This window comes from Rhinoderma darwinii, chromosome 5 (assembly GCF_050947455.1).
Source record: "Rhinoderma darwinii isolate aRhiDar2 chromosome 5, aRhiDar2.hap1, whole genome shotgun sequence".
In the NCBI taxonomy this organism is placed as follows: Eukaryota; Metazoa; Chordata; class Amphibia; order Anura; family Rhinodermatidae; genus Rhinoderma; species Rhinoderma darwinii.
In genome coordinates, this window is record NC_134691.1 from 260,659,852 (window position 1) to 260,681,993 (window position 22,142).

The 22,142-nt window shown below is 43.2% G+C and overlaps 1 protein-coding gene across 2 annotated transcripts in view; it reads right to left on the reverse strand.

Annotated features, from left to right (window-relative positions):
• Positions 1 to 287: 287 nt before the first annotated feature.
• LARS2 (leucyl-tRNA synthetase 2, mitochondrial) overlaps positions 288 to 22,142 on the reverse strand; it is a 243,775-nt gene continuing 221,920 nt past the window's right edge. For both annotated transcript variants that reach the window (XM_075828588.1, XM_075828589.1), the window contains exons 19-21: positions 2,072 to 2,183; positions 1,521 to 1,648; positions 288 to 1,397 (exon numbers count right to left, since the gene is read on the reverse strand). In XM_075828588.1, coding sequence (XP_075684703.1) covers positions 1,218 to 1,397; positions 1,521 to 1,648; positions 2,072 to 2,183 — 420 coding nt within the window. In that variant the 3' untranslated portion in view covers positions 288 to 1,217. The remainder of the gene's footprint in view (positions 1,398 to 1,520; positions 1,649 to 2,071; positions 2,184 to 22,142) is intronic.

The window sequence follows — 22,142 nt, forward strand, 5'->3', positions numbered from 1 at the left end:
CATTCAGTCCAATAGCCAAGCCATGCCCCTCTGAAACTGAATTTTTTTAATTTCATGTGGTTAATCTCTGTTATTAATTTAGATGTGATTGATATTAGCTGGATCCTGTGCGTCAGACACGCAGGACCCGCTCTCAGCCGAGCCATCGGTACAAATTAACTATCGGATTCGGCTGAGAGAACGATACAGCTTCTATGTATACAGGATTCATAGAAGCTGTATCGTAAAAAAACAAAACTATTTTTAATAAAAGTCAATTTGAAAGTTGATTATAAGCACATAGCACATTGATTTGATAATAAAAAAATAATTGTTTTCAAAACTGTACACAGAATTTAAGGAATATCCATCACTAAAACCCATTTATGCAAAGTTACAAGTTAAAGGGGTTTTCCATGTTCTGACAACTGATGACCTTTCCACCGGATAGGTCATCAGTATTTGATTTATGCGGGTCTGAAACCTGGACCCCGCACTGATGAGCTGCTGCGGCTGCCTCTGGGCATCAGACGATATTGCCGGAAATAAATGGCTGCAGTCAAACAATAGTGGCCGAGCTGCAGCTCTGCTCCTATTCAAATTAATAGGAGCAGAGCTTGTTGAACGGCGGCTATGCAGTGGTCAGAGCCATCTGCTTCCGGCTCCAACTACTGCATACTGTTCAAAACATCCGGATCAGCTGATCGGTGCGGGGTCCGGGTGTTGTCAACGTGGAAAGCCCCTTTAACTGCCATAAAGTGGTTGAAAATGGATGATTGATTTTATTTCTTTATGCATACCAGTGTTCTCTCAAAAATCATATGTAAATTATATTATAGGTAAAAATAATCTACAAACCACATATTTATGTGTTATTTTATGTGTAGAATATTTTTTTTACACTATTAATGACATTTCTCATCAGATACAATCATATCACTTACAAGAATATGAATAGTTGATAGTAAACATAAAAAAAAGAGTTCTTGTATTTTTTATTAAAATGTACAATTTTGCTATTCATCATTACAGATTTGGAGTCCCATGTTCGTGGCAGATGTAAGGATTGTCTTTTTTTTAACAGCTTAAGCATGCTTCAGGAGGTCTTTGCATATGGACCTGGACACAATGCTGGATAAGCAGATGCCAAGTATAACGTTGGATTAGTGCAAATACCAAGCTCATATTGTATATTCTGTGTTGGCGTGACTGGCTTCAAGTGTTCCTGTTTGCAATCTTCACTCCGGCACAAGGAAGTTCACAAGAGTTCTCCGTGGAGAGAGAATCACCCTTTTAATAGTCCGGCCCTGAAGATAGGTTGTGCCAAGATCACTTTGCAAAACAAGGTCTTGCACCTTCTTAGAATCTTGGCATATGGTGAATGGTACACTGATTGAGCCACAGGTTTTGTTATTAATCTGAAATACAGATGACAGGATATTGTATGTATAACAGTATAACACACACATGGAAATAAATAAATGTCAAATTTGGGTCACGCAAGTTGTCCTTGTATCAAGCTAGAGGGCTTTTATCCTTACCAGTACTAAAACCTCTACTGTGTCGGGTTGACTAAGGTATTCCGGGTCAAGTGTGGGCCAGGCCTGCAGGAGGACATCTTTTTTCCAGTTATAGTGTGTGCACAGTTTATGAACCACATGTCCCATACCTACAAAACATAAAGATAGATTAGATATTGTGTATCATGAGTAAGGTGCCTCTGAACAGGAATAATGTAAACCTAGGCTAAAAGCCATTCGTAAATCCATGAACTGTCAAAATAAACTATAAATCTATATGAGAAGAAGTAGCCGATAATCTGAAAACCCTCCACCCGACTCATTTATTTGGGATGTGGAGTTGGGGGAACTCTTTCGTTTCAGGGTGAGGAATCCACTCCCTCACAGCACTTAAATAGAAGTGTTTATTCCTCATGACACTGGACAGCCATGATGGACCTAAGAAAGCCTCCAACACAAGATTACAATCATTGAATGTTTTCATAACTATACTACAATCTGTAGCACAGTACAAACATGATTGTCTTATATTGGCGTGCACATAAAAACTTATAAGGATTTCTAGGATTTACCTTTCCATAATTCTGACGCCAAATGTGGAGCCATGGGTGAAATCATAATGATGAGGCTTGCTAATGCGTCTTCAAACTCTCTGCTGTGCTGAACAACTTGAGCAGATGATTGCTGAGAGAAATGACATAGAGGTGTCTTATTAGTCACACGCCCCATATACTACTCTCCAAGCCGTTACACTTGTTATTTGCTTCAAAATCATATGGAGACAACTAGATAAATCATATAAGACATATAAACACAATACATTTACAGATTATTCTTGGCACATGCCGTCTGTAAATTGCAGTATAAATGATGGCACAATATGCTGCCAGGATTTTAGAGTGTTTAGAATGCAAAAATGCAAGCTAATTATTGTACTGGAGCTTCACATACGGTGACTAGTTCAGTTTAGTAGAACCGCAAGGATTCCGGCTGTTTTCGCCATAATAGGGGCACTAGAATGTGGCCATAGTAGAATCATGGTAAGCCAGCCAAAGACAAGACATAAGAGGCTGGACCAGGTGTACAACATGGCAGCCAAAACGCAAAAAAATAAAGTGTCTCTGTAATATGAATTGCCTATATTTTTCATGGTAAACAATTTGTCATTCCACTTACATAATGTCATCATCGTCTGATTGATTTGCTTATGGTTTTTGCACAATTTTGGTTCATTAGTTTTAAAAAATAAGCTCCTTGAGTTTGAGAGAAAGGAGGAAAACACAGACAGTAGGAAGAAAAATGTGATAATGATTTGTAAAAAGCCTTAGAAGCACCAAAACGTATTCCAAGTGGTCACATAGCAATGAAATCCAATAATAGAAAAAATACCCAATACCCAGTATTTAGCTTCCTCTATTCTATGCATCATAGTATAGTTTATAAGGCCGAATAAAGACATATGTCCATTCAATACAGTCTACTATTCTGCAATGTTGATCCAGAGGAAGGCAAAACCCCCATGAGGCAAATGACAATTTTTCTCATCCTAGGGAAAAATTCCTTCCCAACTCTAATATGGCAATCAGTATAAATCCCTGGATCAACAATCCATCTACAGTAATCTAGTAAACATAGCTCGTAATATTATTATACTCAAGAAAGACATCTTTTTTAGCCTGTGATTGGCTGCAGCAGTCACATGGGATTAAATGTCATCCCAGGAGAGCGGCCAGGCCGGAGAAGCAGAGAGATCTGGATAAGTACAAGCTTTTTTTTTCCCTCAGCGGAATCGTAGCTTTTCCGCTGCAAAAATCGCAACATTTGCTATTTGTTGCGGGTTTTACCTCCCCATTGAAGTCAATGGGAAAAAAAAGGCAACAGAAAAGCGATTCCGAAGCATAAATTGACATGCTGCGGTTTAAAAAGCTGCACCGCAGATACATTTATGAACGTTTTTTCAGTGTATTTTTTACGCAGTGTGTGGATGAAATTTGTTAAAATCTCATCCACTCTGCTGCTACTGTATTACGCTGCGGATTTTCCGCAATAAAAACCGTTGCGGAAATTTCGCAGTGTTTACGCTACGTGTGGACGTACCCTAACAGTGAATTCACCAAAACAACTTCCTCTGGCACAGAGTTCCATAGTCTCACTGCTCTTACAATAAAGATTTGGATAGAAATCTCCCTTTCTCTATACGTAGAGCATGGCCCATTATTAGAGTTACAGTCCTGGTTTTAAAAAGAACGTGAGAGAGATCTCCTTATTGTCCTTTGATATATTTATACATAGTGATTAGGTCACTGCTCAGCCGTCTTTTTCTAAACTAAATAACCCTAATTTTGATCATCTATGTGGGTCATTTATTACTTTAGTTGCTTGACTTTGAACCTGCCCAAGATGCCCAAAATTGTACACAATATTCCATATGCGGTCTTAATAAACATTTATAATGTGGTAGAACAATGTTCTCGTCATGTACATTATGCCCATTTTTATGCATTCCATTACCTTATTTGCCTTTGCAGCAGTGGCCTGACATTGGTTGCTACAGTTAAGTTCACTGTCAACTAAAATTCCTGTTCTTTTCAATGTCAGTTTTAGGTCCCATGCACACGACCGTAAAATCGCCCGTAATTACGGACCCATTTGTTTCAATGGCTGATGGGACACTTTCCCATATATTTACGGGAAAGTATCCGTGCCGTAGAAACTTGCCCAAAAAAACTGGACATGTGCTATTTTTGTATTTTACAGACCATGCTCCCATACTTTATAAGGGGAGCACGGCCTGTAAAAATGGGCAGCTGTCCGTGGCCGGACGTGCCCATAATTACGGGTCGTAATTACGGGCACGGTCGTGTGCAAGGAGCCTTAGGCCCCATGCACACGACCATATATTTCATCCGTAATTATGGACCGTAATTACGGACCCATTCATTTCTATTGGCCACGGACACCTTTCAGTATTTTTACTGATGAGTGTCCGTGCTGAAAAAATTGTAGAACCTGTCCTATTCTTGTCCGTATTATGGCACGGACTCTCCCATAGAAGATGTGCATTCGTAAACAGTCCGTATTTTCGGAAGCGTTGCTATGCAACATGTTGGTGACATCATTTGCAGCCTCCCTCTTTTTTTATATGGACCCATTAATTTCTATTGGCCACGGATACCTTTCAGTATTTTTACTGATGGGTGTCCGTGCTGAAAAAAATTATAGAACCTGTCCTATTCTTGTCAGTAATTAAGGCAAGGACTCTCCCATAGAAGCCTATGGGAGCTTCCATAAATACGGACGGCTACGGATGTGCATCCGCATCCAATCCGTATTTACGGAAGCGTTGCTATGCAACATGCTGATGACATCATTTGCATCTGCCCCCTTATTATACGGATCCGTATATACGGATGGAATACGGAAGCATACAGAGCCGTATTTACGGACAGTATTTCGGGATAGATGAAAATACGGTCGTGTCCATGGGGCCTTAGTACGGGCACAACACGGCACGATGGCGGACACGGCCGACTGCCGACACCCGCGCTCCATAATTCCCGGCACGGTTCTACTGCATGGATACCCTTCCGTAGCGATACAGAAAGTTGTCCGCGGCCAATAGAACCGGGCAGGTCCGTAATTGCGGACCGTATTGCGGTCCGCAATTAGAGTTTTTTTTACGGTCGTGTGCATGGGGCCTTACCCAGTATTTTCCCATTAAGTATGTAACGGTAACATGTATTTTTCCTTCCCAAGTGCATAACCTTACATTTATCATTGTTAAACCACATTTGCCACTACTCTGCCCAAGGCTCCAACTTCTCCAGATCCATTTGTAAAATAATACTGTCCTGCTTTGTGTAAATAACTTTACACAGTTTAGTGTAAAAATTTAAATTTTACTATGCAATCCCACTAGTAAAAGTGACCCAATCTTAATATGTACCGTTTTACGGTTAATACCAAACTCTGATTTCTATTAATGAGCCAGTTACTTACCCACTTACATTACAGTGGATATAAAATGTATACACACCCCTGTTAAAATGCCAGGTTTTTGTCATGTTACTAAATCAGTCCAAGACGAATAATTTCAGAACTTTTTCCACCTTTAATGTCACCTATAATCTGTACAATTGTATTAAAAAACAAACCTTTAAATTTTTAGGGTGGAAAAAGAAAAATAAAGAACAAAAATTATGTGGTTGCATAAAAATGCACGCCTTTCAACTAATATTTTGTTGAATTATCTATTGACTTTATGACCGCATTCAGTCTTTTTGGGTAGAAGTCGATCAGCATGGCACATCTTGACTTGAATTGTTGCCAACTCTTCCTTGAAAAAGTGCTCCAAATCTGTAATATTGCGAGGGCACCCCACAGATTTTCGATGGGATTCAGGTCTGGGATCTGGCCGGGCCATTCCAAAACGTTGATCTTCTTCTGGTGTAGCCATTCTTTTGTTAATTTGGAGGTATGCTTTGGGTCGTTGCCGTGCTGAAAGGTGAAATTTCTCTTCATCTTCTGCTTTTTAGCAGAGGCCTGCAAGTTTTGTGCCAATATTGCCTGATATTTGGAACTGTTAATAATTCCCTCCACCTTGACTAAAGCCCCAGTTCCAGCTGCAGAAAAACAGCCCCAAAGCATAATGCTTACTCCACCATGCTTCACTGTGGTTATGGTGTTCTTTTGTTGATGTGCAGGGTTGGCTTTGCGCCAAACATACCTTTTGGAATTATGGCCAAAAAGTTAAACCTTTGTCTCATTAGACCATAACACATTTTCCCACATGTTTTGGCAGACTTGATGTAGGTCTCTGCAAAACATAGCCGGGCTTGGATGTTTTTCTTTGTTAGAAAAGACTTCCGTCTTGCCACCCTACCCCACAGCCCAGACATATGAAGAATACGGGAGATTGTGGTCACATGCACCACAAGACCAGTACCTGCCAGAAAGTCCTGCAGGTCCTTTAAGTTGCTGTAGGTCTCTTGGTAGCCTCACGGACCAATTTTCATTTTGTCTTTTCATCAAGTTTTGAGGGATGTCCAGTTCTTGGTAATGTCACTGCCAAATGTAATCCACTTCTTTATGACCGTCTTCACTGTGTTCTATGGTATATCAAATACCTTGTAAGTTCTTTGGTACCCTTCCCCTGACTGATGCCTTTCAACAATCAGATCCCTTTGATGTGTTGGAAGCTCTTTACGGACCATGGCTTTTGCGGTCACATGCAACAAAGAAAATGTCAGAAAAATCTTAATAGAACAGCTGAACTTTATATGGGGTTACTCAGAATCACTTTAAATAATGACAGCTGTGTATTGACTACTATTTATCATGAGTTTAAATGTAATTGGCTAATTCTGAACACAACCACATCTCCAATTATAAGGGGTTGTTCACACATTATTGTAGTTTTGTTATTTTTTTTCTCCTCTAAATGATTTCAGTTTGTTTTTCAATGGAATTGTACAGATTATGGGTCACATTCAGGCCTCATGCACACAGCCATGCCCGTAATCACAGCCCGCGATTGCAGGCACGGCCGGCCGCCGCTGCCCGCGGGCCGCATTTTCATGCAATGCTCCCATACAAAGTATGGGAGAACGGCCCACAAAATCCAAAAGATAGGACATGCTCCATATGTCCCGGCACGGTTCTACGGAAAGGTGTCCGCGGCCAATAGAACTAGGCGGGTCCGTAATTGCGGACCATATTGGGGCCCGCAATTACAGAGTTTTCCCACAGTCATGTGCATGGGGCCTCAAGGTGAGAAAAGTTCTGAAATTATTAATCTTGTACTGATTTTTTGACATGACAAAAACCTGCCATTTTAACAGGGGTGTATTTCTGGGTAGTTGAAGTCACCTATAATAACTACCTCATTGTGATTTGATGCCTCATCTATTTGCCTTACTAGAAGATTTTCTGTGGATTCAGTATTTTATTATGGTTTTTACTTCCATGTATTTCTAATCATAGAGAATAAACATGATAATTTTCCTCACATATTTCGTCCCTAGTGTGGGGTTTAGACAAGGCAAACCCCTCCCACTTTCCATTTTTTACAAACCTTTCTCATCAGAATGTAACCATGTAAGTTAGCCACCCAGTCATAGCTATCATCCAACCATGTCTCACTTATCCTAACTATGTCATACTTTTCCTCTTATATTAATTCTAGTTCATCAATTTTTTTTAAAATTCTTTATTTCTCAAAGTTTATCAGGTATAAACACATAAAACAAAGAAATAAACATTGAGATTTGTACCCAAAATCGTGTAAAAAACATTACATCTTGAAAGCCTGTATCAGTACAAAATAAGTTATGAGTACAACAGGTCAAATCGGAATGGTCTGTGGTTACACAGAAATAAAAGGAAAGGAAAAAGGGACAAGAACTATTTACATGAGAAGAATCTGCGCTCGTCTAGAGAGAGCAATATAAGGGATGTCCCATCTACAACAATATCACATCTAGCCTCCCTCCAGGAGCCCCAAGTTCTGATAAATCTGGAGTGTGTCCTATCCTCCCAGCTGGCAAGCTCCTCCATCCTACATACACTACCGTTCAAAAGTTTGGGGTCACCCAGACAATTTTGTGTTTTCCATGAAAACTCACACTTATATTTATCAAATGATTTGCAAAATGACTAGAAAATATAGTCAACACATTGACAAGGTTAGAAATAATGATTTTTATTTCAAATAATAATTTTCTCCTTCAAACTTTGCTTTCGTCAAAGAATGCTCCATTTGCAGCAATTACAGCATTGCAGACCTTTGGCATTCTAGCTGTTAATTTGCTGAGGTAATCGGGAGAAATTTCACCCCATGCTTCCAGAAGCCCCTCCCACAAGTTGGATTGGCTTGATGGGCACTTCTTGCATACCATACGGTCAAGCTGCTCCCACAACAGCTCTATGGGGTTGAGATCTGGTGACTGCACTGGCCACTCCATTACAGATAGAATACCAGCTGCCTGCTTCTTCCCTAAATAGTTCTTGCATAATTTGGAGGTGTGCTTTGGGTCATTGTCCTGTTGTAGGATGAAATTGGCTCCAATCAAGCGCTGTCCACAGGGTATGGCAAGGCGTTGCAAAATGGAGTGATAGCCTTCCTTATTCAAAATCCCTTTTACTTGTACAAATCTCCCACTTTACCAGCACCAAAGCAACCCCAGACCATCACATTACCTCCACCATGCTTGACAGATGGCGTCAGGCACTCTTCCAGCATCTTTTCAGTTGTTCTGCGTCTCACAAATGTTCTTCTGTGTGATCCAAACAACTCAAACTTTGATTCGCCTGTCCTTAACACTTTTTTCCAATCTTCCTCTGTCCAATGTCTGTGTGCTTTTGCCCATATTAATCTTTTCCTTTTATTAGCCAGTCTCAGATATGGCTTTTTCTTTGCCACTCTGCCCTGAAGGCCAGCATCCCAGAGTCACCTCTTCACTGTAGACGTTGACACTGGCGTTTTGCAGGTACTATTTAATGAAGCTGCCAGTTGAGGACCTGTGAGGCGTCTATCTCAAACTAGAGACTCTAATGTACATGTCTTGTTGCTCAGTTGTGCCGCGGGGCCTCCCACTTCTCTTTCTACTCTGGTTACAGCCTCTTTGTGCTGTCCTCTGAAGGGAGTAGTACACACCGTTGTAGGAAATCTTCAGTTTCTTGGCAATTTCTCGCATGGAATAGCCTTCATTTCTAAGAACCAGAATAGACTGTCGAGTTTCACATGAAAGCTCTCTTTTTCTAGCCATTTTGAGAGTTTAATCGAACCCACAAATGTAATGCTCCAGATTCTCAACTAGCTCAATGGAAGGTCAGTTTTATAGCTCCTCTAAACAGCAAAACTGTTTACAGCGGTGCTAACATAATTGCACAAGCGTTTTCAAGTGTTTTCTAATCATCCATTAGCCTTCTAACACAGTTAACAAACAGAATGTACCATTAGAACACTGGAGTGATAGTTGCTGGAAATGGGCCTCTATACACCTATGTAGATATTGCATTAAAAACCAGACGTTTGCAGCTAGAATAGTCATTTAGCACATTAACAATGTATAGAGTGTATTTCTGATTAATTTAATGTTATCTTCTTTGAAAAAAACTGTGCTTTTCTTGCAAAAATAAGGAAATTTCTAAGTGACCCTAAACTTTTGAACGGTAGTGTAGGTGGTCCATTTTGTCCACCTAGTTCATCAATTTGTCAGGCATCTAGCGTTGGTTAGCATATAATTTTGAGATTTTAGGTAACTTATTAATTCAGTTTGAGAAGACGTTTACAGTGTTTTTCTACTTTCTATCCTTCAGAAAAGTAATTATGGTTTGCTGGAAAATACGAATCAAGTTTGGCTTGACGTTGTCGGAGATTAGTCAGGAAATGATTCCGTAACAGTGAGAACACAGGGTCCTGTGAAGATCTAATAAATAATGTGTGATATGGTCCTGCTGAAATGAGATAAATGTAATCATCAGCTGTATGTACAATATGAGCCAGGAACTCAAGTGTCAAACTGAATTCACAGTTTCTCAATAAAGAGGCTTCAGCACTAACATTCTGTTCAGATTTCAAACTGATCCATAATAAATCATAGGCTGCATACAAATTAGACAACCCACATATTGAAACTTATTGTCATAGATGATGAGGAGTTATGCTGACCCCCTGTGACCCAAGTTGCTTAATTTGTAATATAGCCTTATTAATATTAAATTGTACACTATACAATATCAATGTCAGTCTACTTTTTTCTTCCAGAAACAGAGGCATTCATGTCCACGAGCAGAGTCGGGTATTACAGCTAGGTCTCAATCATTGCAAGAGAAATGAACACTAGCAGGCTGCTTCACTTGGTAATAACAACTGTCCATGGAGATGAGAAAGGGCCCTCATAATCAGCACATTGCTTGGGGACTGCCCAATACAGACAACCCCCTTTAATAACTATTTACTTGATGGTTACATTTTTGGTAGTCTCCCAAGACTTGGTAGTCTCCCATTATATATATATATATATATAGTAAATCCTTTCAAAATACGAGACAGCACACCTTGATAGTGAAAAAAGTGGATTTATTCACCACATGCGACGTTTCAGCCCTACTCCCCGTGGCCTTTCTCAAGGTTATGCTTGAGAAAGGCCCCATGGAGTAGGGCTGAAACGTCGCATGTGGTGAATAAATTCACTTTTTTCACTATCAAGGTGTGCTGTCTCGTATTTTGAAAGGATTTACTGGGTATTTGGGACATTGGTCATATGTCCAAACGAAACCTAGCACCCTGGCTGTACGTATTTTGACAAACGGTGCTGCTTTCTTATCCTTTGTATATATATATATATATATATATATATATAAATTTAGATCACAGGATTTGTTTTGCAGGCCACAACTTGCCTCAGCTATATTTAATATTGGTTAACCATTTAAACAACAATTGTTTGTAGTATTCACAGATAAATATAGACTTACACTATGTGGCTTAATGGGAGAACAAAGATGGCAGACCTGGGGGCCTTCATATGGGCTGCCATATCAACCATCGGCACCCCACGATTGTGTCGCAGAGGAAGGGCCATGGGCTGTTAGAGGGGCTCGCTCCCCTCTTTCTAACGCTTTAAAAGGTGGGGAAGAAAAAATGAAAATGAAAATCTGAAAAATGGTTGCGGCGGAAAGAGGTTAAAGGGGTTTTCCCACGAGGAACATTTATGACATATCCACAGGATATGTCATAAATGTCAGATAGATGTGGGTCCCACCTCTGGGACCCGCACCTATCTCTAGAACAGGACCCCCTAATTCCCGTTCTAGCTCTGTCTGTACTGACTCCCGGCCACTTCCTGACTTTATGGTCGGGAGTTACGAAAACAGCGTAGCCCGCTGAGCTACGCTGCTTCCGTAACTCCAATAGCAGTGAATAGCAGTTACAGATGCAGCGTAGCATGCGAGCTAAGCTGTTTCCGTAACAACCATTTCGTTCTATCGGGATTACGAAAACAGCGTAGCTCAGTGAGCTACACTGTTTTTACCTTCATGGTCGGAAATCAGCCGACACACGAAGAGGTAGAACGGGGTCTAGGGGCCCCGTTCTAGAGATAGATGTCATAGATGTCCCTCGTGGGAAAACCCCTTTAAGTACTCTAATTTCTTGCAACACACTACCAAAACCATTGATAGGCTGCAATCCACATCACAACCACTGGGTGACCACACAGACACATACAGCCTAGACATCTTATGACTTTTATATTTTAAATGCTAGAGAGAATACAGAGCAGCTATATCTCAAAAAGTAAAAATTATTTTTAATAAAAACTATTTATAAAGTTGTACCAATCACACTGACTGACCTTTTTATATAAAAAAAAAAATGCCATTAAAAGGTTTACATAGCCATTAAAGCTAGTCATTTTGTGCCAAACATCTCAGGATATGTTGAGATTAATGGAAAGGTAAGGAAGGATACATCACTAGGTGTGATGGTTAGGTGTTTTCACGATCTAGGGGTATGTGGACACACTAGGCCGCTCCGCCATAGCGGAAAGGCAACTGGCCAAGTCACAGTCAATGCACAAGTCTATACAAGAAGTACGTAGCACGAAAGTACCTGAGATAGTCCAGACAATTGGCAGGGGCTACAGCAAGGATGGAGGTGGATGTGGCAGGTTGCGCCAGATGGGGCGGATGACAGCAGGTTGCGCCAGTTGTGGCGGATGACAGTAGGTTGCGCCAGACGTGGCGGATGATAGCAGGTGCAGCAGGTTGCGCCAGACGTGGCGAATGATAGCAGGAGCAGCAGGACACGACTCCAATATCTAAGCAGGCTCAGGCACAATAACACAGCACGGGATACAGGTAGCAGGGCACGGGAACACTGGGAGCAGGGTAACACTAAGGGACCATTTGCAGGGCTAACATGGGAATTACAAACAACACTCAGGCAAGGATCGAAAGGGCAGGGCTCATTTTGTAGTTCACATAATTACATATGCGCGTGCTGGCCCCTTAAGGCCCAGCGCGCGCCCTCTAGTGACCACTGTGGGACAGAGCGGATGCGTGTGCCAGCATCTCCGGGGAGGGAAACGTCGGCAGTAGGAGGAGGACCTGCGGGAGACAGGTAAGAGAAGGTTGCGGTCCGTGACCGCAGCCGTAACAGTACCCCCCCTCTTCTTGGGTGCAGAGCGAGAGAGGAACTTTTTAATGAGGGTAGGAGAATTGAGGTTCTGCTCTGGCTCCCAGGATCTCTGCTCAGGACCAAACCCTCTCCAGTCCACCAACTAGAAAGCCATTCCTCCTAGCCTCTTGAAGTCCAGGATCTCCTTTACCTCAAACACATCAGATGAACCGCTGGGAGCAACCACAGGACCAGGAGTTTTACTGTAGCGGTTCAGGACCACAGGTTTAAGGAGGGACACGTGGAAAGAGTTGGGAATCTTGAGCGTAGAAGGCAACCTAAGTTTATAGGATATAGGGTTTATCCTTTGCAGGATTTCGAAAGGATTGAGAAAATCTACTTTTTTTCTGAAAAAATATAAAAAAAAATAATATTTGCAAGGAATAAAGAATAAAAAGCACCCCAAAACTTGTAAAGCTACTTCTCCCGATTACAGCAATACCCCATATGTGGTACTAAACTACTGTTTGGCCCACGGCAGAGCTCAGAAGGGAAGGAGCGCCATTTGGATTTTGAAGCGCAGATTTTGCTGGATTGGTTTTCAGTGCCATGTCACGTTTGCAACGCCCTGGAGGGAGCAAAACGGTGGAAACCCCCCAAAAGTGACCCCATTTTGAAGACTACACCCCTCAAGGAATTTTTCTAGGCATATAGTTAGCATTTTGACCCCACAGTTTTTTTGCTGAATTTAGTAGAATTTGGCCGTGAAAATAGAAATGTTTAATTTTTACAATGAATAAAGGAGAAAAATCACTCAAAAATTTGTAAAGCAATTTGTCCTGATTAAAGCAATACGCCATATGTGGTAATAAACTGCTGTTTGGACCTACGGCAGGACTCAGTAGGGAAGGAACAATATTAGGCTTTTGGAGCTCAAATTTAGTTGGAATGGTTTTCGGGTGTCATGTCGCATTTGCAAAGCCCCTGAGGTACCAAAACAGTGGAAACCTCCCAAAAGTGCCTTTAGGGGACTGGAACGAGGATCTGGAACTGAATTATTATACCCTCTTATTGTACCATTGTATAACCCTGCACTGGGGTCCCTCAATAACCCTTAATACGCTGGTACAATACACTGCAATACTAATCTATTGCAGTATAATATTTTTACAGGCTCCTGTAACAGCGCGATCGCTGTTCCTGCCCATTAGTCCTGGGTGTCCGCTATAATACAGCGCATGAGCCCGCTCCATATATAGACCCCCGCACCACGACATGCTATTAAGTCGTGGTGCGCGAAGGCGTTAATGCACAGCGGATGGTGCAAAGTGAAAATTATAATTTTCCACTGATATGCCATTTTAATGCACAATATGTTGTGCCCAGTTTGTGCCACTGAAGACAAATACCTCGTACAATGTTGAGCGGGTTCTCCCGGATATAAAATATCATATATGTGGACGTAAGCTGGTGTTTGCGCACGCTGTGGGGCTCAGAAGGGAGGAAGCGCCATTTGGCTTTTGGATCGCAGATTTTGCTTGGTAACTGGCTCTGTTTGGGGTTTTGCTGGTATTTCAGTTTATAATGTGGGGGTATGTGTAAATTGGGCAGAGTACATCAGGACATAATTCTGAGAGCCAGAACTTTTTTTATTTTTTCTTCACCGGAGCTGTCCGAGGGCTTATTTGTTGCGGGACAATCTGTAGTTTTCATTGGTACCATTTTAGGGTACATGTGATTTTTTTTATCACTTTTTATTAGATTTTTTTTGGCAAGCATGAAAAAAAAAAAAAAAATTCTGAAAATGTTTTTTGTCTTTTTTTTTTACAGTGTTCACCGTGCGCTATAAATGACATTTTACTTTATTCTGCGGGTCGATACGATTACGGCGATACCAGATGTATATTGTTTTTTTATGTTTTGTGGCGTTTGCGCAATAAAATCACTTTTCGATAAAACTATTTATTTTTTGTGTCACCATATTCTGAGAGCCATAACTTTTTTATTTTTCAGTCAAAAAAGCTGTGTAAGGGCTTGTTTTTTGCGGGACGGGTTGTAGTTTTTATTGGTACTATTTTGGGGTACATTCTACTTTTTGATCACTTTTTATTCTATATTTTTGGAGGGTTGATGACCAAAAAAATAGTGATTCTGACATTGTTTTTTAATTATTTTTTTTGCGGTGTTCACCGTGCGGGAAAAATAATATTATAGTTTTATAGTTTGGGTCGTTATGAACGCCGTGTTACCAAATATGTGTACTTTTTTTTAACATTTTTATTTTTTTCCTATAATAAAAGACTTATTATAGGAAAAAAATGAATTTTTTGTTTTTGTAACTTATAACTTGTTTTTACACTTTTAGAAAACATTTTTATTACTTTTTTTCTTTACTTTTTACTTGTTTTACTGGAAGACCTGCAGCACTGATAGCTGCTATAATACATTACACTACCTAGGTAGTGTAACGTATTATAAACTGTCAGTGTGACGCTGAGAGTCACACTGACAGGAAGCTTATGAGGACCAGCCTCCGGCTGGTTCTCATAGGCTGCTGTGCATGGCAGACCCGGAGGCTTTTGTATGGCCTCTGATTTTGCCTTATAACCGACTGCAGCACCCGCAATCGGTCCCCGGGAAAGTTTGTTGTAGCAACAAACTTTCCAGTTTGTTGTAGTAACAAACTTTCCAGTTCGTTGCTACAACAAACTTTCCCTGCGATCACATGACCAGGACCTGAACGAATTAGGTCCCGGTCATGTCTCCGGGACTAGAGGCAGGGGATAACAGCGCGATCCAGGTGTCAGCGCTACTCTGAGACACCCGGATCGCGCTTTTAACACCCACCGTGAATTCACGTCGGCGCTGCACAGAGCCCAGCAAGCGCCGACATGAATTTACAGTGGGCGGTCGGGAAGCGGTTAAGGCCACAATACAGATATAAACCAGACGAGCATCTGCGCGGTTTCTCCTGCTCTGACAGCCTGTCTCTGTCTATCTGCATAGGTTCTTCAGGTAGCACACCAGGGGTAGGCAATAATGGTCTCTGGATCGAGGGCGCTAGTCTGTGAAACTGGCTCTCCTGTCGAACCTCCTGAGTGCGCTCCTGGATGCTCATGTCAACCTAGGTGGCCAAGAGGATGAGGGCATCCAAGGCAGAACGGAGGTCGTGGGCTGCAAGTTCATCCTTGATGTGTGAGGACAGTCCCTGCCAAAAGATTGCCAGCAACGCATCATTGTTAAATGCCAACTCTGCTGCCAGGATACGAAAGGAGATAGCATACTCTCCTACTGTGGAGCCTGATTGCTTGAGAGTCAGCAGTGGGCCCGGCTCCTCGAACACAGCATGGAAAGACTGTAGGAACAAGGCTAGGTCCGAGGATTCAGGTCCCTGGTATTCCAAGGTGGGATTCGCCCATGCGAGGCGAGGGCCTGGTCAGATACGAGGGAGATAATAAATGCTACTTTGGCCTCCTCAGGGGTGAAGAGATGGGCTCGTAGCCTAAAATGAACGATGCATTGGTGGATGAACCTTCTACAGGCTCTGGGGTCACCGTCACAGCGAGGAGGAAGAGGCAACGAAACTGTGGATCTGGAACAAACAGGAGGAGCAACGGGCAGTGTAGCAGCAGCAGCCTCTGGATGAGGAAGAGGAGGTGGAACAGTGAGTTGATCTAGACGGGCCATGATTGAATTTACCGCCTCAAGGAGTTGATCCTGACGTGTCCGTAGGTCATGCATGTCCGTCTGTATCCTTTGAACTGCGGTCTAGGGCTGGCCAGCGGGGTCTATCGCCTGAGTGTACTGTAATGATATAGGGGTATATGGACCCACTAGGCTGCTCCGCCGTAGCGGAGAGACAGCTGGCCAAGTCACAGTTAATGCACAGGTCTATACAAGAAGTACATAGCACGAAAGTACCTGAGATAGTCCAGACAATTGGCAGGGGCTTTAGCACAGATGGAGGTGGATGTCGCAGGTTGTGCCAGATGTTGCGGATGACAGCAGGTGCAGCAGGTTGCGCCAGACGTGGCAGATGACAGCAGGTGCATAAGGTTGTGCCAGGCATGCGGATGACAGCAGGTTGCGCCAAACGTGGTGAATGACAGCAGGACACGACTCCAATCACTAAACAGGCTCAGGCACAATAACACAGCACGGGATACAGGTAGCAGGGCACGGGAATACTGGGAGCAGGGTAACACTAAGGGACCATTTGCAAGACTAACATGGGAATTACAAACAACGCTCAGGCAAGGATCGAAAGTGCAGGGCCCTTTTTATAGTTCAAGGTGATCAGAGCATAATTAATTAATTAATTACATATGCGTGCTCTGGCCCTTTAAGGCCCGGAACCAGCGCGCCCTCTAGTAACCACTGCGGGACAGAGCGGAAGCGTGTGCCGGCATTTCTGGGGAGGGAGATGGCAGGAAGCGGAGGACCTGCGGGAGGCAGGTAAGAGGAGGTCTACCAGGAAATTTTAGAGCACTTCATGCTTCCCTCTGCTGACAAGCTTTATGGAGATGCTGATTTCATTTTCCAGCAGGACTTGGCACCTGCCAACACTGCCAAAAGTACCAATACCTGGTTTGATACCCACAGTATCACTGTGCTTGTTTGGCTATCAAACTCACCTGACCTAAACACCATAGAGTATCTATGGGGTATTGTTAAGAGGAAAATGAGACACCAGACCCAACAATGCAGACGAGCTGAAGGCCGTTATCAAAGCAACCTGGGCTTCCATATCACCTCAGCAGGGCCACAGGCTCTGACTCTGGAGTAGTGCAAACGTGTTCTGTGTAGTGACCAAACTTTCTTCTCTACCTGGTAGTCTAACGAGTCTGGGTTTGGCAAATGCTAGGTGCACCTTACCTGCCTGACTGCATTGTGCCATGTTTTTTTTTCCAGTGAAGGGGAATCCTAATGCTTCAGCATACTGAGACATTTTGGACAATTGCTTCCAACTTTGTGGGAACAGTTTGGGAAAGGCCCTTTTCTGTTCCATCATTACTGTGCCCCAGTGCACAAAGCAAGGTCCATAAAGGCATGGTTGGGTGAGTTTGCTGTGGAAGAACTTGACTGGCTAGCACAGAGCACTGACCTTTACCCCATCAAACACCTTTGGGATGAACTAGAACAGACATTGCGGGTCAGGCCCTCTCGTCCAAAATCAGTGTCAATGCTCTTTTGGATGAATGCGCAAAAATTCCCACAGACTCCAAAATCTTCTAAAAAGAAGAGTAGCAGCCGTTTTAGTTGCAATGGGGGGACCAACTGTGTAATAATACCTATGGATTTAGAATAGGATGTCATAAAAGCTTGTGTAGGTGTAAGGCGTAGGTGTCCAAATACCTTTGTCCATATAGTGTACTTGGTCTCATAAAATGGTCATTACAATATCAGGCCAGTAAACTTTGCAAAAGGATTACAAAGCCATTCTTACACGGATTTTCAAAGTAAGTACATCAGTCTCATCAGGTCTAAGGCCGGATTCAGACGAGCATGTGCGTTTTGCGTGCGCAAAAAACGCTGCGTTTTGCGCACGCAAAAGGCACTTGACAGCTCTGTGTGTCAGCCCCGTATGATGCGCGGCTGCGTGCTTTTCGCGCAGCCGCCATCATTATGACACTCCGTTTGGATGTTTGTAAACAGAAAAGCACCACATTCATTCTTTTACTGCTGTTGCGCGAATCACGCGCGTACCACGGAAGAAGTGCTTCCGTGTGGTGCGCGTGATTTTCACGCACCCATTGAAGTCAATGGGTGCGTGATGCGCGAAAAATGCCGAAATATAGAAAATTGACGTGAGTTTTACGCAGCGGACTAATGCTGCGCAAAACTCACGGACAGTCTGCACTGCCCCATAGACTTGTATTGGTCTGCGCGAGCCGCGTGAAAACCACGCGGGCTGCACGGACGCAAATAACGTTCGTGTGAATCTGGCCTAAGACATCTTTTTAATAATGTATGCTGTTTGTATTGTGAAAATGGTTTACAGATTCTCTGTAACAAAAATATTGCATTAATGCCTCATGCACACGAACGTTTTTTTTTCCCGTATTGCACCAGTATTTATGGACCCGTGCCCGTAAATACGGGTCCGGTGTCACCAGTATTCCACCCGTATTTACGGGCACGTTTTCGCTGCTAAATTATTCTGCAGTAATCGGCAGCCCTTCTCTCTATCAGTGCAGGATAGAGAGAAGGGACAACCCTTTCCGCAGAAAAAGTAAAAGAAATTCATACTTACCCGGCGGTTGCCTTGGTGACGTGTCCCTCTCTTGACATCCAGCCCGACCTCCCTGGATGACGCGGCAGTCCATGTGATCGCTGCAGCCTGTGATTGGCTGCAGCGGTCACATGGGCTGAAACGTCATGCCAGGTGGCTGGACTGGAGGAAGAAGCAGGGAGTTCTGGGTAAGTATGAACGTCTTTGTTTTTTTTTTACACGTTGATCTATATTGTGATCGGTAGTTTCTGTCCAGGGTGCTGAAAGAGTTACTGCCGATCATTTAACTCTTTCAGCACCCTGGACAGTGACTATTTACTGACGTCGCCTAGCAACGCTCCCGTAATTACGGGTGCACACACGTAGTCCCCCGTATTTACGGGAGCCCCATAGACTTCTATGGGCCTGCCCGTGCCGTAATTACGGCCTGAAATAGGACATGTTCTATATTTTTCAACGGCACGGGCACCTTCCCGTAAGCATACGGGGTGGGTACCCGTGGCCAATAGAAATCCATGGGCCCGTAAAAACGTGCCGTAACTACGGCCCGTAATTACGGGTCGTTTTTACGTTCGTATGCCTAACAGTTTGTGAATTACAGCCATTTTGACATAGTCTCTCCGATTTCACAGGCTCAAGACTAATTGGACAACATAAATATATGGATTATTTTTAAATTATTGGATGCTCATTCTTTACATTCACCAAATGTTGAGTTTCCTCCCTTGAGATGCTTTGCAGACTTTTAATGCAGCCATCTTCAGTTGCTACTTGTTTGTGGGTATTTCTGCCTACAGTTTTGTCTTCAGTATGTAAAAAGCATGCTCAATCTGGTTAAGCTCAGGTGACTTTGGCATTGAAGAATATTAGGCCATTTTCCATCTGTACCTATTAGTATTAGTTTTGCAGCATTTGACTGAATCCCTAGTCACATCTTCAATAAACACCAGTGACATTGTTCCATTGGCAGCCATACATGCCCATGCCATAATACTGAATCAAGCATGTTTGACAGATGATGTGGTATGCATTGTATCATGAGCTTTTCCTTTCCATTTCCATAATGTTCTCTTTCCATCATTCAGCGGTCTCTGTTGCTGGGTATCGTACTTTGCTCAGCAGCCTCTGCATCCACGAGGCCGCCGACGTCCTCTGTCATCTGCGGCTCGCGGCCACCGGATTTCTTGTGAGCTTGTGCCATGCCTGCCTCTAAAAAGCCAGTGTCCGCAAAAGTTAAACAACCACCCCTGCTGCTTCCCAGGACTACTTCACCATCACATTCACCATCTCCCAAATGCCTGAGGAATGTTGTACTAAGCCAGACTCCTGAAACCTGTGATCCTCAACTGGCACAATCTTACTACTGCCCCCAGGGGTTCGACTGATGTTTGTGAAGTCAAGGAGGTTCTGGACCGCAAGAGGGTTGGAGACTTTTTATCTTGTGGACTAGAAGGGCTTTGGTCCTGAGGAGAGATCTTGGGAGCCTGAAGAAAACATTGATGCCCCTGCTCTCATCAAGAAGTTCCTCCTACGCTATGGACCTAAGAAGAGGGGGCGTAAGGGGGGCACTGTAATGCTGGTGGCGGGCCCCACATCTGACATCGGTCCCCGTCGCTGGGTCTCGTACTTTGCTCAGCGGCCTCTGCCTCCACGAGGCTGCCGACGTCCTTTGTCATCTGCGGATCTTGGCCAACGGAATCCTAGTGAGCTCGTGACCTGGCCGCCTCTAAAAGGGCCAGTGTGCACGAAATTCAACAGTTACCCAACCACCCCTGCTGCTTCCCAAGACTACTTAGGGCACCTTCACCATCTCCCAAGTGCCTGAGCAATATTGAAGTAATCCAGTGCTAGCCTGCGAAGGCTCCGTATCCTGTGTCCGTTACAAGTCCTGTATCTTGTATTCTGAGTCCTGTGTCCGTGACCAGTCCTGCATCCTGAGTTCTGTGTCCTTGACCACTCCTGTATCCTGTGTCCGTGACCAGTTCTGTAACCTGTGTACGTGACCAGTCGGTATCCTGCATCCTGAGTCCGTGACCAGTCCTGTATCTGTGACTTGTCGGTATCCTGTGTCCGTGACCCTGTATACTGTAGCCTGGGGTCGCACCAGCCTGCTTCCATTAATCCAGCACCAGCCTGCTTGCATTAATCCGGCACCAGCCTTCTTTTAGTAACGCGGCACCAGCTTGTATCCGCTACCTGCAGATTCCAGCTCAGCTGTCACCAAGGTACCAACTACCTGTGACTGTCTTACACCTGTCTGGCCTGCTGCTGCTCCGTTACGGCGGAGCAGCCCAGTGGATCCACGACCCCATTGGACGTTATATTCACCCTGGTCTCATCTGTTCAGAGTATCTTGTCCCAGAACTGGGCAAGTTTTTAGATTTTCCTTACCAAAGTCTAATCTGGCTTTTCTATTCTTGAATATTGCCAGTGGTTTGCATCTTGAGATAAACCCGTTGTACTTACAATCATGAAGGCAGCTCTTGATTTTGACAATGATGTGACACTGTAGACCGCCTCGAGAGTGTTCTTGACTTTGCTAATGTTGGGAAGGGGTTTTACTTTACCAAGAAAGTATAATGCAATCCTCCACTTTAGTTGTCTTCTGTGGTCTTCCAGGCCTTTTGGTGATGCGGAGTTTGCTAGTGCATTCCTTCTTTATATTACCAAATTGTTGATTTGGTGACTCCTAAAGTTTCTGCTATTGCTTTGATATGTAGGTTGATTTTGTTTTTTTTATTTCAGTCTAATGGTGGTCCCCTTCATTTGCATTGACACCTCTTTGGACCGCATATTGAGATATCCCATGAGCAGATAACAAATACCAATGTAACACTTTGAATCAACTCCAGACCTTTTATCTCCTTAAAGGGGTTTTCCCCCCTCTGGGACCCAAACCTATCTCTAGAATGGGGCTTCCTGACCTCCGCCCTACCTTGTCCTGCTACTGTTACTCTCCAGCCACTAGCCTCACTGAGTTACGCCATTTCCGAATGTTCCATAGAAGTGATTGGGAGTTAAGGAAACAGCGTGACTTGAGGCTAAAGAACCTGAGCTGTTATTATGTCTTGTTTGAAATGCTTTTGTTACTTCCTAGTTACACTATTCATATACCTATATGCTTTGCTGAAAGAGGAAGCAAAAATGTATAAAAATATAAATAAAAATGATATGTATTATATTTACACACACAAGAGGGCGCTATGATCACAGAGTAGACATGGAAAGGACAATTCTCCCCCAAAAGAAACCCTTTTTTTTTTATAATGCAAAACAGGATTTTATGAAC